General features: G+C 43.7%; 2 protein-coding genes and 1 non-coding gene across 27 annotated transcripts in view; 1 reads left to right on the top strand and 2 right to left on the bottom strand.

Annotated features, from left to right (window-relative positions):
* The window catches only part of LOC105490403 (methyltransferase 6, tRNA N3-cytidine), a 52,226-nt gene extending 51,382 nt beyond the window's left edge, over positions 1 to 844 (bottom strand). For 22 of the 25 annotated variants that reach the window (XR_011619670.1, XR_011619671.1, XR_011619672.1 and 19 more), the window contains exon 1: positions 554 to 689. The gene's annotated coding sequence lies outside the window, so the exon portion shown is untranslated. Of the gene's footprint in view, positions 1 to 269; positions 690 to 710 lie in introns of those variants that run through there. The other 3 variants (XM_011755963.3, XM_011755966.3, XM_011755962.3) reach the window with 3 other exon arrangements.
* LOC105490402 (ELL associated factor 1) lies at positions 665 to 16,153 on the top strand. The gene is made up of 6 exons (XM_011755960.3): positions 665 to 1,034; positions 3,098 to 3,192; positions 5,267 to 5,403; positions 7,511 to 7,701; positions 9,882 to 10,115; positions 12,620 to 16,153. Exons 1-6 carry the CDS (start codon positions 665 to 667, stop codon positions 12,664 to 12,666), a joined length of 1,074 nt encoding a protein of 357 aa, XP_011754262.1. The 3' UTR covers positions 12,667 to 16,153.
* On the bottom strand, positions 6,287 to 6,393 carry LOC112428132 (U6 spliceosomal RNA). The gene has a single exon (XR_003020033.2). It is a non-coding gene; the product is annotated as a U6 spliceosomal RNA (small nuclear RNA).
* Positions 16,154 to 21,992: the final 5,839 nt, after the last annotated feature.

Raw genomic sequence — 21,992 nt, 5'->3', positions numbered from 1 at the left:
CAGATGAGTCAACTATTACAATAAATCGATTTAGTTTAGAAAAAAAAAGGACGCTCTCACGAACTGACTGGGAAACCTTGCGAAGAAAATATTACTCAATTTTCGGTGACCGCGAAAGGGGTGACTTAAAAACCACAATGGACTTAGCTGGAAGCGGGTGGTCAATTGCCAGATACAAGTGAGGTCACTGTTTCCCAAGGGTCGGAGCTCCGTTTTTTCGGGGGAAATGAAGCTAAGCCTGGGTGGGCTCATTTCCTGACCGCACTCACAAGAGGCTGTCGTAGGAACCAGAGGGAACGTCACTTTTCAGGGACTGAGGCCCTCGCACCGCCATCACTGCGCAAAGTGGAGAAAGAGACCCAGTGACGCGTGGCTGAGGTCCCGAGGATCCATCTCAGGACACTCAGGATAGACTAGGCCGCATGGGCCCCTGGACCCTGAGGAGGGCGTCCGTGATGGCTAGCCTACCCGCGTTAATCTAGTCAGCCACGCTCAGGGATCACCATCATCAGTTCCTAAATTCACCTGTAGGGGTAGGGCCAGGCGCACTCACCCTACAGCCAGCCCCAGATCTCGGAGGCAGAATATGGGAGGAACTGCGAAACAACCCTGAGCCAATTCTGAGAATCACAAATTGGGAATCTCCGGGAGGAGTTCTTTCGCCATGGCACCGCCCCCGCCACTTCCGCTAGGAACCCGGAAGTTCCTACCCGACGCCGGAAGTCCCGCGGCCTTGCCCCTTCAGATTCTTCCTTTATCCCCAGGCAGAGAACAGGACTTGCTTCTGGACCCGGGTGGGTGCCGGCTTTGCTCTCATTGCCCCCTAGAGCGGTGTCCCGGGAGCACAGTCCTCCCAGACGCCAGCGCCGGAAGCTCCGATCGCGGCTGCGCCAGGAGAGCGCCGATCTGGGTGCGAGGCCGGTGCGGGGCCATGAATGGGACCGTGAACCCGCTGCTGGACCGCGAGGAACATTGCCTGAGACTCGGGGAGAGCTTCGAGAAGCGACCGCGGGCCTCCTTTCACACTATTCGTTGTAAGTCAGCGCTCCCCACGGTTCCCTTCAGCCGCTCAAGCCGCCACATGTCAACCTTGACTCCTTCCTTTCTTCTCTCGGCCCTTCAGATTCCAGGGAACCCCCTGCCAGCGTCAGTTACTTTCTCTCGAACCCCCAATCCTTTGGGACCTCGAGTTGGCCCTTCTTTTACCCAGATTATTTCTCCCAAATCTTCGTCACTCCCTACTATTCTTCTACTTTATAGTCTCAAACACTAGTTCCAAAGGTCTTTGGCCTCGTTTTGGTTCCATCCCTCCCCTCCCCCGACGTCGCCCCTAAGGCAAACCTCTCGCCCCTAAGGCAAACCTCCCGCCCCTAAGGCAAACGTCCCTCCCCCAAGGCAAACCTCCCCCCTCTTATCCGGGTCCACTTCTTCCTCGAAACCCCTCCCCTCCTTTCCAATGCTCCCATCAGGGTTCTCCACAGTTAAAAGACGCTTCTTGTTTATTACGACCCTCATCCACTCCCTCCGAACCCCTTCTCTTCCCTGCTTTCCTCCTCCGACTTGGTTCTGGACTCCCAGATACTGCGCTTTGTCCCCTTTACAGCCAAAGAATTGGCATCCTCTCTGCGCCTCAGAGTTTTCTTCCATCTCCTTTCTGTGCTTCATTTGACATGGATGTCTTTTGAGGTCACCTATACCATACGGGCTTTTCCTCCAGACCAAGTTCCTTGTGGGTAAAGAGTCAAATCAGAGTTCGTGAGCCTGGGATAGGTTAAAGATTGGTCTATGTTTGGAAGCAGAAGAGAGGAGGCGTAAGGAATGGCGAAATAGTCATTATGCCGGACCTTTTTCTACATGATTATAGACTCTGTTGAGAGTGCACTTCCACCCTATGTCCTGGGTGAAGGTTTGGCAGTTAGGAATTGGCTGACAGAGCATCCCTCCGTGATTCATGAACTTCTGGTTTCCGTGGCGCTAACGCTGTTGTTAAGACTTGTTTTTGTCAGAGGACCTGATAGATGTGACTCAACACATGTGAAGAGGGCGTCTTAGATAATGAAATCCCATCTTTGTGTAGTCACTTGCCATGCCATTACTATGCTTCCTACTGACAGCAGATCCAGCTCTTTCAGAGAGGAGATTGGGAATGAGATAAGAACATCATTTCCTGAAGAGTTTACTAAGTTGATGTTCTCTTTTGGTGAAGGGCAATGTGGAATTTAAATCATACAGTTCATGTGTGCACCTGCCCTGCAGTTTGAGGCAGATGTGAATGTGAATTAAGATGGCTATTCATGTTATACTCTAACTGCAGTTTAGAAACACAAGCAGGATAACTTGTGGAGATACAGTTAAGTTGTCTGCTATGAACTACAGAATTGTCTTGGTTAAAGCTGCAGAACTGGCTGAGAGTGGTGGCTGACACGATAATCCCAGTACTTTGGGAGGCCGAGGCGGGCAGATAGCTTGAGCCCAGGAGTTTGAGACCAGCCTGGGCAGCGTAGGCCCATCACTATTTAAAAAGAAAGAAAGAAAGAAAAAAAACAGCTATGGAACTTGAGTATGGCAAATCCTAATTTTGACAGTTTCTATGCAGAGTGAAATCAGCTTTTGATGATGCTGTGGCCTTTCGTATTTCATAGAGTTTACAGTCACAGGATCTTTTTCATATGCTGTTACTTTTGATCCTCACAACCCTAAAAAAGCAACTTATTATGGATGATGAGATCTTCATTTTCATCTCTCCCTTGGGAGAAGGGAATATCTTTAATAAAATGGCCTGTAAATTCTTTTTTCCCCCTAGAATAATCCAAAGGGGGTCAGAGGAAAAGTTTGTAGAGGTGTAGATGAAACAGGATTGTCCCTGAGTTGGTAATAATAGAAACTGGATAATGGTACACCAGGGCTCATTGTACAATTTTCTCTACTTTTGTATATCTGAAGTTTTCCATAATGAAACCGGTTTTTAAGAATTCTGAATTATTTTTATTTTTCATTCATCTGAGTAATAACAAATTTAATTCTTAAATGGAGATGTCCAGGAGGCCCTTATTATAAGTAACCTGGTGGGTAAGTGTTTTCTTTCCTTTCCCTTTAGATGATTTTAAACCAGCATCTATAGACACTTCCTGTGAAGGAGAGCTTCAAGTTGGCAAAGGAGATGAAGTCACAATTACACTGCCACATATCCCTGTGAGTTTATTTCATTGTTTTTTTAAATGTAGGATCACAATGGATCTTCATCTTTTATGTTATTGCAATTTAAACTTCCTACTTTTAAAAATGTTTAGATTTCTAAAGTGGCAACATAAGGGAAAAAAGGAATTTTGGGGAGTGGGGTGGGGTGGACTTCATGCTAGGCAGGTGCTTGATTTAAAAATAATTCTTGTAATCTTAGCACTTTGGGAGGTGGAAGTGGGTAGATAGCTTGAGTTCAGGAGTTCAAGACCAGCCTGGGCAACATGGTGAAACCCCGTCTGTACCAAAAATACAAAAAAATTAGCTGGGGGTGATGGCGCATGTCTGTAGTCCCAGCTGCTTGGGAAGCTGAGGTGGGAGGATCACTTGAGCTGGGAGGTAGAGGTTGCAGTAAGCCAAGATCACGCCACTGCACTCCAGCCTGGGCGATGGAGTGAGACTCCCTCTCAAAAAAAAAAGATTATTCAAGATTCAAGATTATTCGTCATTTTCCCCAATCTTCCTTTTCCCCTATCTGCCACTAAGTAGACAAGGTTCCTGTCTGGACACACCTAGCCCCTCTTTGAGATACAGCTTTTCTCCCAAGCAACTCCAGAGAGAAAAGCCTTAGGTGCCCTGCTGATTATACGGCCACAACAGCTCAGGAGTGTGAGGCAACCAAGCCAGGAGTTAAGGCAGGCAAGAGCCAGAGATTGACACACTCAGCTGATTTAGGGATGAAGAACTAAATTGAAAGCTGGATTAAGAACCCTTGCAGAGAAAGACTTTTGTGAAGCCCTACCCAAGGCAGCACTAATGACAAAGCACCAAAGGGTCACATGATGCTCTTAGCGAACATGTTTTATTGCATGTCACACCCCTGTTCTGGAACATAAGTTCTTGGTAGCTGGTGATAGAATGAAAAGTCTCTGGACAGAGAGATCTGGAAAGTTTTGTGCTGAGGAAAAATTGCCCATCCAAACTGCTATTTGATTACTCGTTGCCTTTGGCAAGTTACATCATCTCCCTTTGGACCTTAGTTTCCCATATGTAAAATGAAAGGTTTAGATAAATGGTCCCTAAAGTCCTTTCTAGCTCTATATTTTTACTATATAAATAAGGAGTCAAAGAGCCAAGCGGTTTTTTTTTATTCTAAGCAAGGTATTAAATACTATATTCAACAAATATTAATCAAACGCCTCCCACACGCTGGCCCATTACTAGGCATGAAGAATACAACCTTGGACAAAACAAGCACATTTCTTGCCCTTGTGGAGCTTATGGTCTGGAGTTTAAATAAACACAAGAAAATATAGCTGTTATTCTACAAAATCTTACTTCCTTAAGGAAGTAAGCTGTGAGCAGATCTGGAGGTTTGGTCATTTAAAGAGAGGGGGCAGGATATAGCCGGCGGGAAGCCTTGTTAAAGCCCAGAGGCAGGAGAGAGTTTGAGGATCAGAGAGAAGCCAGTTGCCTTCTGCTCCGAAGCACATGTGCAGGGGAGTATGCCGCAGGGTGAGGTGGAGAGCCAGGGAAGGGCCTGGTAGTGCAAGGCCAAGTGGCTAGTTTAAAGATTTTATCCTTTGACTTGAGAGCAATTGAGGAGTGACTGAAAGGCTTAGGCAGATGAGTGACATGATTTATTTATTCTGAGCCAACCAGGATAATGATCTTCTCTTGGAAAATGCTCTGTTGGTTGCTTGACATGAGAAGGGGAAACCCTGGTCTCTCTAATGACAAAGAAGTAAAGAGATCACTCACAGTTTTACTATACAGAGATAACTCTGCTTAGTATAGTACAAGTAATGGTTAATTAATTTTTCTCTCTCAGAATGTATATAGTAATTTAAAATTTTTGTACTACCTTTTTGATTACTTAGAATGTGTTGCACATTCACAGATGCTTGCTATATTATTTCTCCTTTATTTTTGCCTGGGAAACCAGGAGTTAAAAATAGAAATCGGTTCAACCTATTCTTTTTGAATAGCTCTGATGAAAGATTTCATCAGGTAGAGTCATCTATAAATTCAGTTGATATTCATGACTGGTATGTTTAGTTTGATCATCTTATACTTTTGTGGCAAATAGGGATCCACACCACCCATGACTGTGTTCAAGGGGAACAAACGGCCTTACCAGAAAGACTGTGTGCTTATTATTAATCATGACACTGGTGAATATGTGCTGGAAAAACTCAGTAGCAGCATTCAGGTGAAGAAAACAAGGTATGTGAATAGCCAGATGCAGGTTTATGTCATGTTTCCAAACCTCTGTTATCTATTCAGTTTTTATAAGGTTGTGAACATCTGCTTGCTCATAGTGTTCTATCAGTAGTCTTAACTCTACCTGTGTCTTCTCAGACAAATCAGTAAAATATGTCTTCCTCAAATGCAATAAAAAGAAATAATGTTTTTAAGACCTAAAACATGGGAACCATTGGGGAAAGGGATATACTTTATAATTAAGCCAATTTTGTTAATCTCGTGATTGCTACAGTACCACCCAAGGGATAACTTATAAACTTACAATTATGAAGTAATAATATATACTATACTTAATTGGAGTGAAAACATTAATTTTTTTACAAGATACATTTGAGATCACTATAATACCAAAATAAAACTTTGCCTATTTTTAAATATAGTGAACTCTTTAATTCAACAGTTATTACATGTCTAAAATGAAGCCAGTTAAATAGTTTATTTGAAAATAAAAATTCATTCTATAAATAGAAATAACCTAGTGGTTCTATTTGTTACCATATAATACAGTTTTTTGTTTTTTTGGTGTTTTTTTTGTTAAGAGTTGAGGTCTCTTGCTCTGTCACCCAGGCTGGAGTGCAGTGGCATGATCATAGCTCACTTATAATATAGTAATTATTATTATACAGTCATTAAATTGTAAAGATTGTAACAACCTGATGTTTTTTGTTTATGCTTCATTAAGCCATTTTTTTCATTCACTCATTCCACAGAAAATAAAAATAGGTACCATTTATTGAGGGAGCATCATGTCCCGGGCACTCTGCTAGATGCTTTATATGCATTGTTTTATCTAACAAGTAATTTTTAGAAAGGTGCTATTATTATTATTTTGTTTTCTTTTGTTAAAAATACGGAATCCTTCATGAATTTGTGTGTCATGCTTGTGCAGGGGCCCTGCCAATCTTCTCTGAATCGTTCCAATTTTAGTATATGTGCTGCCGAAGCAAGTACGAAAGGTGCTACTATTATCTTTAAAAAAAAAAAAGATACGGAGACTGAGGGTTAGAAAGCTTGACCTACCCCAGAGAGTATGTTGCAGAATCCCTTGCTCCTGTCCTGCCACTCTATTTGTATTCATTACCTATAGTGAACCAGATACTACTGTTATTTCTCCAATATCTGATGGTTATGGTATATTCCCTTACTACGCAGTGTGATACGGGAACTAACAGTATCATATCACCTAGATGATATGCAGAATCTCATCACCTATTAGATCTGAATCTGCAGAGATCACCAAGTGATTTGTGCATATACAGAAGTTTTAGAAGCACCGGGCTAGTCCATTTACAAAAGAAATTGTTAACTGATAGAATATTCTCAGCTTGGGGTGGAATTCTGCTTGTCTGTGAGCAAGAGCTGGCATGTGATGAAATGAACAAGCAGTATATAGATAATGGAAAATTTGCAAGCTGGGCAGTATTTTAAGAGCTACTTTATTTAGGAGCTCATGCACTCATGATTATAACTACATAATGATGTTTCGGTCAATAGTGACCTCCATATATGACAGTGGTCCCTTAAGATTCTAATGGAGCATGTATGGAAACCTGATACATGGCACTTGATATTGGCATTGCAGATCAAGTAGGGGAAATGATTGATATTCAGTAATGGTGGTGGGACATTTGGGTTTTCATGTGAAAAAATTATATGCTATCTAGGTTTGTGTAAGTACACTCTGCTGTTTGCAGGATGAAATCACCTCATGATGCAATTCTCAGAACTTACCCTCATTGTTAAGGGATGCTGTGAATGTATTTTCTACTAGTAAAATGGATTCTCACAGTTGCATTGTATCCTACATTTGTTTGCTATACATTTGAGCTCATCGAGGGCAGTAAATATTCTATTCATCTATCTCTGATACATAACATAGTACTGGATTACAGTAGACACTCAAATGTTGAATGAATAGCTCACATGATAAAATTGCAAATATCAATATTTTGAAGTGGTCTGGAAAGAGTATGGGGTTCTACAGAGACTTACGAGTTTTCAGTCACCTGGACAAATTTGAGAACCACTGTTTTTGCCCTTCTAATTTAATGTCTGTATCTCCTTTCAGAGCTGAGGGCAGCAGTAAAATCCAGGCCCGAATGGAACAGCAGCCCACTCGTCCTCCACAGACGTCACAGCCACCACCACCTCCACCACCTATGCCATTCAGAGCTCCAACGAAGCCTCCAGTTGGACCCAAAACTTCTCCCTTGAAAGATAACCCCTCACCTGAACCTCAGTTGGATGACATCAAAAGAGGTAGAGAACGTTTTCTGGATCCACGATAGCAACTTGGAGTAGAGTGTTGATTTCCTTGTGGAGATCACATGGCTGCTGTATTGATACGGTGGCTGGGGCATTCAATGCCATCAAAAAAATGTCTGCAGAGCTCACTGTTGAGAAATGGGGAGGGTGGGGGCTTCTACCATTTATCTCATTTGACAAGGGTGAGTCCTGGAATAGTGACTTGAGTTTGTGGCTATCTTGGTAGCATTCTGCTTAGAGGCCTAGGATTTAAACAACCATGACTTCCATCTAAAGCTACATATGGCTCCATATGGCATATCCAAGGCTCCGGAGAAAGGAAGGATTCTAGGTGTTGGAGGTGAAAACTAAGCGTAGGTGGCAACATTTCTGAGCTTTACATTGGTATAGAGGCTGGAGGAGCTGACCATGGTGCTGCACACTTGTAGTTTCAGCTACCGTGAGACAGGAAGATCGCTTGAAATTGGGAGTTCGAGGCTACAGTGTGCTATGATCGTGCCTGTTGGTACTGTTGGTAGCTACTGAACTCCAGCCTGGGCAATAACATCTCTTTTTTGGGGAAAAAAAACAAGGATTAAAGTGCCGTTTAAAATACCATAAGCAAATGTTCTGTGCTAACAGGAAGTGTGTAAATATGAAAGAGGCCATGAGGACCAATAGAAACAGATACTCTCCCAGAAAGACTTAAAGGTCTGGTTTGGTTCTCTCCACTGCAAACCCGAGACAAAGAAGCTTACCTTGGCTATCTCCTTCACACGATGAATGGTTTTAGTCCTCCAGACTCTTTAGAAGTTGTGAGGCCAAGTGTCATATTTCATATTTATAAGTTTTATAAAACAGCTAAATCCATAATAATAGTAGGGAAAGGTAAAGAGTTGTCCCTGGGAAGTTTGCCTTTTCTACCCTGTAGAACGGCTGCAGACATCACTCTGCATTGTGCACAGTTGTTTTGTCCCTTGTTTTTTTTTTCCTCATGGATACTGGAATGCTGTTACAGAAGTTTTCACTTAGGTTGAATAGGAATCAGAGCATGAGTGGTTAGTTGTTGCCAATTACGCTTAAAGGAGCCATAGCCATTTAAGGCCACGTGGTGTGTGTGCTTGGACAGGAAAATCTGGCACCTTTTTTGAAATGGTTAGTTAACATTGAAATGGTTAGGTAAGGCTTGTTTTTCCTTCCCTAGTTTATATCTGTAAAAAATGCAGTACCTGACAGGCATGGCTGTCAGTCAGATATGTGAAGAGGAAGAATGTTGTTTTACTATTTGTCTTTAGTCACCGTGGTTCTTCCTGCAAGCCTCCGTTTATTTATGGGACATGAGAGCTGGAAAGGACCTTAGAGGCTGTCTGGCTTTCATTTTTCCAGAGTGGCTTAGAAAATTCATTGACTTTGGCCGGGCGCGGTGGCTCAAGCCTGTAATCCCAGCACTTTGGGAGGCCGAGGCGGGTGGATCACGAGGTCAGGAGATCGAGACCATCCTGGCTAGATGGTCTAGTAGAAACCCCGTCTCTACTAAAAATACAAAAAACTAGCCGGGCGTGGTGGCGGGCGCCTGTAGTCCCAGCTACTCGGAGGCTGAGGCGGGAGAATGGCGTGAACCCGGGAGGTGGAGCTTGCAGTGAGCCGATATCGTGCCACTGCACTCCAACCTGGGCGACAGAGCGAGACTCCGTCTCAAAAAAAAAAAAAAAAAAAAAAAAGAAAATTCATTGACTTCTACCTGGGTGTCACTGCTGGTTAGAGGTAAATCCAAAACAAGCATTCAGACCTTTCAACTCCTAGTCAGATATTTTTCAACCACTTTACATAATATTTGTCTTCTCTTATGTGGGAATTACACTTGTATCCCATAGTTCATAATATTCATAATTCTCCTTTTAGTAGATAAAGGCAAATGGACTTAATTAATTTCTTACACAGAACAGCCATTATTCTGAAACAGTCTTGCTTTTTGTTTATTTTGAGTGAATTTAATGTTTCCATTGTGTCTCTGGAAACAGGTTGTGTTTTGGTTTTGGTAATTTTGTTTGTATGTTTTTTAAGGAATTTTAAGGACTTTGTTTTAAATTATTTCTTATTGCTGTTGGTTTTGCTGATTTACTAGTTATAGAAGCTCCAATGCACTGCCTTGAAAACGGCTGCTGTGCTGATCCACATCATATCATTTATTCCAGAGCTAAGGGCTGAAGTTGACATTATCGAACAGATGAGCAGCAGCAGTGGGAGCAGCTCTTCAGACTCTGAGAGCTCTTCGGGAAGTGATGACGACAGCTCCAGCAGTGGAGGCGAGGACAATGGCCCAGCCTCTCCTCCGCAACCTTCACACCAGCAGCCCTACAACAGTAGGCCTGCCGTTGCCAACGGAACCAGCCGGCCACAAGGAAGCAACCAGCTCATGAACACCCTCAGTAAGTGTGTGCCCCCTTTTATGACTGAGAGAGGGCCATAGGTGCAGCTTCTATTTATCCTATGCCAGAACTTACAAACCTAAAGATGTTTAAGGCATAGGAGAGGATCTTGTTAAAAATAATTAGGAGCAGAAAGGTGTGAGTTACTAAACAGTAAAAAAGGGAAATGAGATGAAAAATCTGTTCTTTCTATTTCTATTCCCTACTGGCTCATACCGGTGTGTGTGAATTCTGGAAAACACTAAAACATGAACAGGTAGGCGTTTTTGCTTTTATACCAGGCTTTCGGGGAGCTACCTGCCACCATACTGCTCTCTGCCTGTTGGTTTTTCTTTTTTTTTGGAGACGGAGTCTCACTCTATCGCCCAGATTGGAGTGCAGTGGTGCAATCTTGGCTTACTGCAACCTCCACCTCTTGGGTTCAAGCGATTCTCCTGCTTCAGATTCCCAAGTAGCTGGGATTACAAGCATGTCCCACCACACCTGGCTAATTTTTGTATTTTTATTAGAGATGGGGTTTTGCCATGTTGGCCAGGCTGGTCTCCAACTCCTGGCCTCAAATATCTGCCTGCCTCGGCCTCCCAAAGTGCTGGGATTACAGGTGTAAACCACCACACCTGGCCTATCTTGAACTTTTATAAAAAAGAATCTGCTGTCCCCAGACAGTGTGGTGGCTTTTTTTTTCCTTTCCTTCAGACAGAGTCTTGCTGTGTTGTCCAGGCTGGAGTGCAGTGGCATGATCTTTTTATTTTTTTGTAGAGACAGGGTTTCGCCATGTTGCCGAGGCTGGTCTCAAACTCCTAGACTCAAGCGATCCACCTACCTTGGCTTCCCAAAGTGCCGAGATTATAGGCATGAGCCACCACACCCGGCCATTTTAAACATTTTCAGTGGAGACAAGGTCTTACTGTTTTGCCCAGGCTTGTCTTGAACTCCTCCTGAGTACAAGTAATCTCCCCAACTCCTGAAGTGCTGGGATTACAAGCATGAGCCACCATGCCCAGCCTCAGTGGCTTTTGATGCAGTTGATACTAAAGTAAAACAGGAAAACAAGAACAAAAATTTATTTGTTTTGAAGGTGAGCAGAGGGCTAATTTTCTATGCTTTTCTCTCTTTGGAACCCTGATGAATGTTCTCTCTTGGTACATCTTCCTTTGAGGAAGTTGGAAGGTCTAGAGGCAACAGTGGGGAAGTTAACCTAGTTAATCCAACTATTGTGGACCAGGCAGAGATAATCTCAACCTCAGCACTATGGACGGTTTGGACCAGATAAGTCTTCTTTATGGGAGGTTGTCCTGCACATTGTAGGATATTTAAGAGCATCCCTGACCTCTACCCCCTAGATGCCAGTACCAATCTCCTCCCACCTCCCCAGCCGCATGACAACCAAAAATATCTCAAGACATTGCCATATGTGCCCCATCTTTAACATAGACTGAAGTATATGAAGAAAATCTGGCATTGTAGGTAATTAGAAAAGGGGTGACCTCAGGATCAGACTCCCCAAAAGGGTTTCATGGACCCTAGAGTCCTCAAAATAGACTTTGAGGAGAACTGGCCTAGAGATTAGCAATTTGGAAATAAAGAAAATCCCTTTTGTTACAAGTAGTATCAACTGGGATTCTGTTATATGTATTCCTATTGTATTAGATTGAAATGTTGAGTAGTTATATTCTAAATTCTGCATAGTAAACAAGAATCTGGGCTTTGTAAAGCTCGTTAGTTCAGATTTGAAGTTTAAGATAACGTGACTATCCTGGACAGAGGTGTGCCGGAGCAGAAACTGCATTAGCATATTACTGGTGTTAACAGTATTCACCTTTCTTAATGAGAAGCCTACTGGATATTTTCTTAAGTTGCCTTTATAAAGCAACTTAATGTGATCAGTTCTACTGAATGGTGAATCAGTTATTTTAAATGTTTTCTTTTTTTTTTTTTTTTTGAGATGGAGTCTCGCTCTGTCGCCCAGGCTGGAGTGCAGTTGTGCAATCTCGGCTCACTACAAGCTCCGCCTCCCGGGTTCAGTTGATTTCTCCTGCCTCAGCCTCCCGAGTGGTTGGGACTATAGGCATGTGCCACCATGCCTGGCTAATTTTTGTATTTTTAGTCGAGACAGGGTTTGACCAGGCTGGTCTCCAACTCCTGGCCTCAAATGATCTGCCCGCCTCGGCCTCCCAAAGTGCTGGGATTACAGGCATGAGCCACTGCACTCAGCCATATTTTAAATATTTTCTTGCTATTTATTAAACCATTTAAAAGCTATCTAGCTTACTTCTCCTTTCCTCTACCCTAATAAGCAGTATTGTTGTGCGTTGCAGATAACCAAAAGCATCGTTTTGTTTCAGTGAGCCAAACTGGTTTTCTTCCCTAAGTTGAACTAACAAGGTTTTACTGTAGTGTGATAGCCAAGGCAATTAACCAAAAAAATTGTGAGGAAGTCATTTTCAAATTCTGTACTTTTGTTTGATTCTACAATTTTACTTTTTTTTTTTTTTTTTAAATAGGAAATGACTTGCAGTTGAGTGAGTCTGGCAGTGACAGTGATGACTAGTGCTGGATCTTTCGAAATCTACTTTTTGGTGCACAAACATGCCGCAAGACCGAGCTACTTTGGCGTGGTGTCCATTGCCAAGAGGAAAATGTTATGGATCAGTGACTGTAGTAGGAGTTTGAGGCTCTGGAGCTCTCACATATTCAAGTCTTTAACTTAGTGGTGATGGGTGATTTTCTTGTGTCATTTTTGAACAATCTCATCTTTCAAAGTTTAAGTAGACCTGTAGAAGAGCTAACAGAATTATATTTCTATTTAGTTAACATTGTTAATGAAAAACAGATAAATGTGCCCTGGTCTAGGTTACTCAAAGGCCATATCTTCACCAGGCCAGAGATTCAATTTTAAACCTCAGCAGCCATCCGTTTGGCCAAGTGGTTGGTACCAGTAAAATGAAAGTCTTTGAGGGGTAGGAGAGAGAGGGAAACCTCAAACTACATCATAGAAATATGTTAAAACCACTTTAAATTGTTGACACAAAGTGGTAAGGAAGTTTTGTCTGACTCAGCCTGACAAGCCTAGATAGAAATGGACCTCAGAATACAGAATGGAGTCCTTGAGTGTCAGCTGGTGAGGACCATGGAGTCCTGCGAGCTCAACCTGTCATTTACAGACTAAAAAAGGGAAGTACACACCCGGCTTGTGGCCAGTCTTCTGCCCCCTCTCCGGGCTTTCCTCACTGTTCTCTCCCTTGAGTCTCATTTGTAGGAATCAAGAGATTCCTATACATGGGACTTTTAGATGTACATGGGCACTTTGATTAGATTCCAAAAGACAAAAGTGTTGGGTGCTTCTAGCTTGAATTCAGTCCCTAAATACATGAGGCTGGGTGAGCAGATGAAACCGGTAGCCACTGTGCTAATGCATGTGACTCCATTCAGTTGGGGCTTTTGGTTCCATGTGGATCCATACTAAGTATTCTTCAGTCAGTGGATTTTAGCAGGGGGAGGTAGGAGTGGAAGAGAGATGTGAAGAAACCTCTCCGAACAAATGAACCAGCAGTGAGTTTCTAAAAATCAGAATCTAGATAGAAGTTCTGCAATATGAAGTGAGCACATTCTTTGATCAGGCATATCTGTTCATGCTTTTGTACCACTGTTTGTACCTGACTCCCCAACCGATTTGTATTTTTTATATACAACTAGAAGAAAGTCACAAGATTGCCTTCTACAGTGTGCCGTTTCCAAATGGATCTGTTGTTGGAGGAAACTGGTCACTAGTCAATGTTCTATATTTGATGAATGTGTGATAAATCATCCTGTAATCAGTATGGAGTAGCCTGTTTTTGTAGTTTGGATGAGTATGTCCTGAGAAATTTCCATCCACTTTGGTTCAGTGGACATCAAGATAGTAATAATAATTTTTCCTCCACAGGTCCCTCCACTCATATGGCCTCTCCCTCCCCAGCTAGTGGACGGGAAGCAGTCTGGACAAAGGAAATAGGTGGTCTGTGGTGGGGGCTTTGGTCACAGTGAAACCTCATAGAGTCAACTGTTTCATCGTGATAGTGAGCCCAGAGCCCAGGGAACCACTGCCCAGCAGCATGCTCACACCATCTACCCTAGTGTAGGTAACAGGTCTACACTAGGACCCCATGCTGGGCTCTCAGCCCATCATGAGATTTTGGTGGATTTAAAGGCAGGTAGGAACTTATTTATAGTGGATTGATAATTGCTTTATAATTCCTTGGTAATGACAGCTCAGGGAAGGTTTCGCAAGGTCACAATTAGGAGACTTGAATTGTTACTGGATGTAGGAATTGTTTCACTGCTCTTAACTTGCTCAAACTGGGGCAGGTTCTAGGAACTTGAACTAAAAATATCTATTTAAGCCTCTCTCTGTCTCTCTCCCCCACCAACTTTTCTCTGAAAGCCTTGATTTCCGTAGACAGAACTGTGGTTTTTGGCATGTTGAGTCAAGACATGTTTCTATAGGAAATGCTTGCATGGGGCACTGGCTTGGTGAGTCAAGCTTCCTGAGCTTCAGACCCTCTGTCCTGTCATCTGTCCTGCCCAACACCGTCTGGTTTTTCTCTAGCACGGCTTCAGTTTTGTTCTCTGCACAAAGCCTTTGGTGGTTCTGCCCTCTGCCCTCCAGCTTTACCCACCAGAGAAGGAATCTTTTCTTTTTGGAAGTCAAGAATTTGGCTTCACAGATGGCTTCTCACAGATGCCCTCCTGCCAGCCAAACCGGACTTGTTCTTCCTGCCTCTGTGCCTTATCTCATTCTCCGTCTCTCTCCCTCCAAACCCCACTTCTGAGGCTCTGTGGGTGCCATCTTTGTGGACTCTTGTCTTTTTTCAGCCCACATGGAGTGCCCTGTATGTACATACTGACTTTTTATTTTTTTTTTATTTTTTTTTTTTTCCTTGAACTCTGGTTGGTATGAGCTCCTGAAAAGCAGGGACTGGGCTGGGTGTGGTGACTCATGCCTGTAATCCCAGCACTTTGGGAGGCCGAGGTGGGAGGATTGCTTGAGTCTAGGAGTTTGAGACCAGCCTGGGCAACATTGTGAGACCCTGTTGCTACAAAAAGAAAAAAAAAAAAGCAGGGACTGTCATTCTCATCTCTTCCTTGGGGTATCTACAGGAATGGACATTCAAATGGTTGTAGCCTGGTTGGGGAGAAGGCAGAGAAAACTACCCAGCCAGTGAAGTGCAGTGGATAGACATAGGAAAACATTCCAGGCATTTGGAGACAGCTGAAAGTATCCATGCTGACTTTCATGATTTAGAAATCTTTAACTGAATTGTTAAAATTGCCTTTTCTTTGCGCTGTACAATGTCTACTGTACTGTGGGTCATTAGATGAGATGAAAGACTTAATTAAATCTGAAGTATCTGAGGTGCTTAGTAAGCCTTAGTAAAAGTTGTGATTGAGGAAACTTAATACAAATGAACTAGATGTTTGTAATCATGCCACTCATTAACGATTTTATTTCTGTAGCGGAACCATTTTTTCTGTGTAAGGTGTTAACGTGTGTGTATGTGCTTCGGTTGTAGGAAAACTTGAAAATTCCAAAATCCCTATTTTCCTATTTGAGAAGCTGGTTCAGCAGGGTGTGGGTGTGGGGGTCTGTGTGCGTGTGTGTGTGTGTGTGTGTGTGTGTGTGTATGAATGATGTATTTATTGCATTATTTTGAAAGAGAATTAGTGTGTTACGTGGATAATGTTATATACAGCCAAAGTGGATGTTTCTATTTGGCGAGGAAGGTAGGATTTCTGAAACTCAGGCCTTAACCAATAGGTTGGAAGACAAGACCAATTGAAGAGTTATGAAATGTGAGTTTTTGTTACTTCTGTTATTTCTGTCTTGGTTTCGTTGTCTCATTCTTTATTTTTAAAATCTTGTGCCTAAAAGTTTTTTTGCTTAATTGTGAAGTAGACATGCATGTTTACATTTATGTAAAATACTTGCTGTGTGAAGTATTTTTTGTTTGTTCTCTTAAAAGATCACTATATTTAAATAAAAGTGAAGGTCAGCAATACATTTAATATCTTGGTGGGTTTCATTTTCTTTTAGAAATCAGTGAGCAATATATGGTTCTTTTAAGAACCTTCTGTGCTTAAGGCTAAATAGCTAACTAAATGGATTCCTTTTTAATTTGGTGTTTATAATCGTTAGGAAGTATACCTCAGCTTTTAAAAGGTGTGACATTCAAAACTGAAGGATGAACTTCAGTTTTTAAAAGGTGTGAAGTTCACAACTGAATCATATCTGAGGCCATTTTACTTGGTCTGAAAAGGAAGGCTTAGTTTTGGGTCTGAGAACCATGCAACAGTTAAACTGAATCCCTAGACATATCCTGTTGTCACTTTAGTTTACCAGATTCCTTCCGCCTCGAATGCCGTGCTACACACACCTGTGACTCCCAGCTGACATTTGGCTGGAAGTGGCCCTGCCCTCCTGCTTCCATCCTCCACTTCTGCTTCCGCAGTGCTCACATTTACCTGTGCTCTTGGCTCCCCTGCTACACTGTATACACTTCTAGGTGGGCAGTGGCCATATTCCTTTTTAATTTGCTGTAGTGTCTCTAGTGGGTGCTGAATACATTTGGATTGAATTAAATTACATGTTAAGTCTAGAAATCCTCTGCTACTTATTCTGCAATGTGCTTGTTCCCTCAGATGGCAACAGTAGTTAGACTTGAACCTTCTTAGTGGGGAAGTGGTGGTGTCCATCACTGAAGGGAGTTTTATCTTCAGTTAACTATTGCCACCGTAATGTTCTATAGCAAACCATCCCAAAACTCAGTGACTAATAAGCATTTATTTTGCTCCCAAGTCTAGGTTGGCTTTAGACTGGCCTTGGCTGGACAGTTCTGGTCTTGATTGGCTCCCTCATACACCTGACAGTTGAGTGAGGTTCAGCTGATCTAGGATGGCCTTGGCCAGCACAGTGGGGGCGACAGAACTACTGCCACCGTAATGTTCTGTAGCAAACCATCCCAAAGCTCAATGACTAATAAGCATTTATTTTGCTCACAAGTCTGGGTTGGCTTTAGACTGGCCTTGGCTGGACAGTTCTGGTCTTGATTGGCTCCCTCATACACCTGGCAGTTGACTGAGGTTCAGCTAATCTAGGATGGCCTTGACAGTACAGTGGGGGCGACAGCTCTGCTCCATGTCATCTCCACCAGCCTAGCCTGGGCATGTTGTCATGGCAAAGGCAGAGGGGTGTAAGAATAAGAGAGGAAACAAAATGCTTCTGTCACAATTGCTAAGACGCCATTGGCCAAAGCAAGTTAGAAAGCTAAGTTCAGAATGAAGGAGTAAGTGGGGAAATCCATTCCCCAAAATTGATGGGAGGAGTTGCAAAAGAGATTGGAAAGGGTGTAGACACAGGGAGGTGGGAAGAATTGCGGCTATTAATGCCATCTATTACATTCACATGCCCTGTGACTGCCACGTTTGAGAACACTGGGCCACATGATCTCTAAGTCCCCTCCCAATTCTGGCATTGTCCCTGGCCAGATAAGAAAGTTCCAGTAGGAGTTAAGACATTTCTATTCATGGTTCATGCAGAGGGCACCAAAAGCCACCCAATGGCTTCTCTTGACTCGGCCCTCCCTCCTTTATTCACTGCATATAGTTTGCTTCCCTCCTGCCATTTCTTACCAAGAGCACTATTCCAGTTATCTGTTGCTAAGTAACAAGCTACTCCCCAGAACTTGGTGGTTTAAAACAATCACCATTTTATGTCATGGGATTTGTTGGTTAGGAATTGGGACAGAGCTAGGCAGGTGAGCTTCTTGTGGCTTTAACTGAGGTCACTCAGTGGTACTTAGCTGGCAGATGGGCTGGACTGCAGAGTCCAAGCTAGCTTCATTCACATGCCTGGCACCCTGGTGGAGGTGGCTGGAAGCAGGCTTCTGAAACCTCTGGGCCCATGGATTGTAATGTTGAATTGCTCAAATGTAACAGTCTCCTTGGTGAATTGCCAAGGTCCTTGACCTGTAAGCTGGTTATTATCACACAAGTGCTGAAGAACTGCTTCGCTGAAAATTTTAATTGGCTCACTCTACTGTGGGGGAAGGATGGGGCCGAACAACTCCAGTAAAGCGGGCATTAGGGAATAGGTCGGCCCATTAATTGTAATGAGCTTTGGAGATTATTTAGCAATTTGACCCACACATACCCTCCATGCCCCTAACGGAGCGATGGCCTGTGTGTCTGTCCCAGGAGACACTCAGAAATTGCCCCACCCCCTTCCCCAGCACTGGTTCCTAAGTGAAGTGCTGGTGACCAAGCTTCCATCAAAAACCTCACTTTGCTTTACAGATCTTACTAAAATGGCTTCGCAGTTGGATAGATAAGAGGCCCAGGGTCAAATCCCAACCCTACACTTCCCTGGTCATGGTAGGAGTTCTGGCCCAGAGACAGGCTGGATCCTTCGGGGTCAGCTGAGCAGAGCTTGAGCTTCTGTTATGCGTGAAAGCATCAAAACCAGTCCAGTCCTGAAAGTAAAAAAATCAGTCCAGATAGAGTAAGTCAGCTCTGTGCCCCTACCATGCCTCAGACTGTCATAGCCGACACTCAGAAAGCCAGCTGCAACATTAACAGGAGGAATATTTCTCCCACACTGCTGCAATTGAAAAATGTCATAACCATTCCTTTTTTTTTTCCGCCTTGAAAGGGAGTCTTGCTCTGTCACCCAGGCTGGAGTGCAATGCATGAGGCTTACTACAATCTCTGCCTGGCGGGTTCAAATGATTCTCCTGCCTCAGCCTCCCGAGTAGCTGGGATTACGGGTGCCTGCCACCACACCCAGCTAAGCTTTTTGTATTTTTAGTAGATATGAGGTTTCACCATGTTGGCCAGGCTAGTCTCAAACTCCTGACCTCAGGTGATCCACCCACCTTGGCCTCCCAAAGTGCTGGGATTACAGACATGAGCCACTGCGTCCGGCCAACCATTCCTTTTTTTGAGTGACTACTGCTTTCTTTCCAGTGACATCTCTAGCCTTGCTTTGTTACTCCTGCCACCTGAAAAAAATCACCGTGAAACTTCGTGAATACCCCTAAATCCCCAAAGAGGTGATTGATTTGGCCTGAGCCACTAAATAATGATAATGACAAATAAAATCCAACACTTCCTAAATAGCTTCTTTTTCTTTTCTTTTTTTTTTTTTTTTTTGAGACAGAGTCTCACTCTGTCACCCAGGCTGGAGTGCCGTGGCATGATCTCGGCTCCCTGCAACTTCTGACTCCTGGGTTCAAGCGATTCTCATGCTTCAGCCTCGCCAGTAGCTGGGATTACAGGCGTGCACCACTACACCTGGCTAAGTTTTATATTTTTAGTGGAGTTGGGTGTTTCACCATATTGGCCAGGCTGATCTTGAACTCCTGACCTCAGGTGATCTGCCCACCTTGGCCTCTCAAAGTGTTGGGATTCAGGCATGAGCCACCACACCCGGCCTTAAACCATGTTATCACTACAATTCACCACAACCTTGAAATAAGGTACTACTATTCTATTATTCCCCATTTAGAGGTGAGAAAACAGAGACTCAGAGAAGTTAAGTAAATTAAGCGGGTTAATTAAACAGCGAGTTTGTGGCAGAGCCAGGTTTCAAATTCAGATGTGTGAATCCAATCTTCTGCTTTTTTCACAAACTACACCACATCTTTCTTGACTCATGGCACGCCGTGAGAAGTCAGTCTCTGTGAGTGGACCTGTCAAAATCAACCAGGCCTGAAATCCCAGTACTTCGGGAGATGGAGGTGGGAGGATCGCTTGAGGCCAAGAGTTTGAGACCACCCTGGAAAACGTAGTGAGACTCAATCTCTAACAACAACAACAAAAATAATTAAAAGACTTGACCAGAAGGCCGGGCACGGTGGCTCATGTATGTAATCCCAGCACTTTGGGAGACCAAGGCAGGCGGATCATTTGAGGTCAGGAGTTCAATACCAACCTGGCCAACATGACAAAACCCCATCTCTACTAAAAATAAAAAATTAGCCAGACGTGGTGGCATGTACCTATAATTCCAGCTACTCAGGAGGCTGACGCAGGAGAATCGCTTGAACCTGGGAGGCAGAGGTTGCAGTGAGCCAAGATTGTGCCACTGCACTCCAGCCTGGGCAACAGAGTGAGACTCCATCTCAAAGAAAAAAAAAATCAACCAGTAGCCTTGTGGGTATTGTGTGAGCAGTCTTCCCAAGTGTTTGTCTCAAGCAACTCAGCACCTATTCCTGCCAAAAGGAGAAGCAAAACCAGATAACCAGTGGAATGGACATTATGTGTGCTCAGCACCCATTCCCCCAATTTGTACTCCCCAATATTTGGTCCAGAAGTCACTCCCATGTAGCCTCTGTGCTTCTGGAGAATCTCCAGGGGACAGGCTAAGAGTAATGTGTCTAACAGTGCTAAGCCAAGCCCATGGCCTGCGTCAGCAACATTCCAGAAGAAGAAGAGCACTGTAGCCAGTTGTTTAGCCGTATGGTAGTGATGGAGAACAGTTTCCCAGGTTGGGCATGTGGAAGGTTTTCCAGTACTTTGGATTAAGACAGGATGCAGTGGTCCTAAATTCTTATAACCTTTGTCTCCATGGGTTCAGAAACCCAGCCTTCATTCGTCAGCAAGTGCCATTCTCCTGACCAATAGAAATTGGTTCAGAAACAGGCTACGAGCCTCCTTGGTTTGCTGGGGAGTTCAAGAAAAGACGTTTTCTTTTCTTTTCTTTTTTTTTTTTTGAGAAAGGGTCTCACTCGGTCACCCAGGCTGGAGTCCAGTGGTGTGATCATGGCTCACTGTAGCCTCAACCTACTGGGCCCAAGTGATCCTCCTGCCTCAGCCTCCCAAGTAGGTGGGACTGCAGGTGCACGCCACCCCACCCAGCTGATTTTTTATAGAGATAGGGTTTCGCCATGTTGCTCAGGCTGATCTCGAACTCCTGGGCTCAAGCGATTCACCCACCTTAGCTTCTCAAAGTGCTGGGATTACAGGCATGAGCCACCATGCCTGCCTGGAAAGGAGTTTCTTGAGAGCCACTGGAATACGCATTGTCTCTTCCTCCAGATTTTGCAGGGTGCAGATGTAAGCTTCAAACTGCAGCAGTCAACACCCTAAGGATCCACCCTAAGGATCAAATTAATGGAAAGGTTCAAATAGTTGAGAGGATAGCAGAGGAATAGAATGACGACCTTAACTGAACCATGCCTGATCTCCACCCCACCACAGTGGACTTTTGGTTATATGAACCAATAAATACCACCTTGTGGTATTCAGATTGGATTTTCTGTTCTTGCCAATGAAAGCATATGGACTGGCATAGCCTTCTTTGGTGACCAACTGCATCTCTGAGCCCCTGTCTTACTCTAAGCCACCCCACGTGACAGCCTCAGGAGCAGCTAAGGGAATCCATTCTGCTCCTAGGGTATGTTCTGTCAAAGCTGAAGGGCAGGCATCACACCCACAATCTGTTAGAGTTGGAAGAAAACTCAGCCTTTATTCAAAGTCTTTTTCAGATGAGGAAATTGAGATCATGAGAAGTGATCAAGCAGATACCTGTACCCCCTGTTCAGTGTTCTTCCCTCCACATTCATAGTAGCACCCCAACTTCCTCCTGGACCAGCAGATTATCTCAGGACACATTTACTTGGCACAGATGAGCTCTTGGATACCAACTCTGTGGCTCCCTGGGCAGCACACCCACTTCTGAACCAGCTCCCTACCTCACAGTTAGGATTTCAAGGAAGGGCTGGGAGCTGCCCATCTTCCGCAATCTCTCATCTTTCAATTTCAAAATGCCAAAGGGCCCGAATTACTACTATTACACATATTCTTAAAACATGTGACTTTGAATCCTTTCATGTCCTGAGC

This window comes from Macaca nemestrina, chromosome 2, assembly GCF_043159975.1.
Source record: "Macaca nemestrina isolate mMacNem1 chromosome 2, mMacNem.hap1, whole genome shotgun sequence".
Lineage (NCBI taxonomy): Eukaryota > Metazoa > Chordata > Mammalia > Primates > Cercopithecidae > Macaca > Macaca nemestrina.
This window is presented reverse-complemented; position numbering and strand designations above follow the sequence as displayed.

Excerpts from the sequence above, each read along its gene's own strand:
- LOC105490402 (XM_011755960.3), top strand. The coding sequence starts at position 665 with ATGGCACCGCCCCCGCCACTTCCGCTAGGAACCCGGAAGTTCCTACCC. Across the intron at positions 3,193-5,266 it reads TTACACTGCCACATATCCCT|GGATCCACACCACCCATGAC; the intron begins GTGAGTTTATTT and ends TGTGGCAAATAG. Across the intron at positions 7,702-9,881 it reads GTTGGATGACATCAAAAGAG|AGCTAAGGGCTGAAGTTGAC; the intron begins GTAGAGAACGTT and ends CATTTATTCCAG.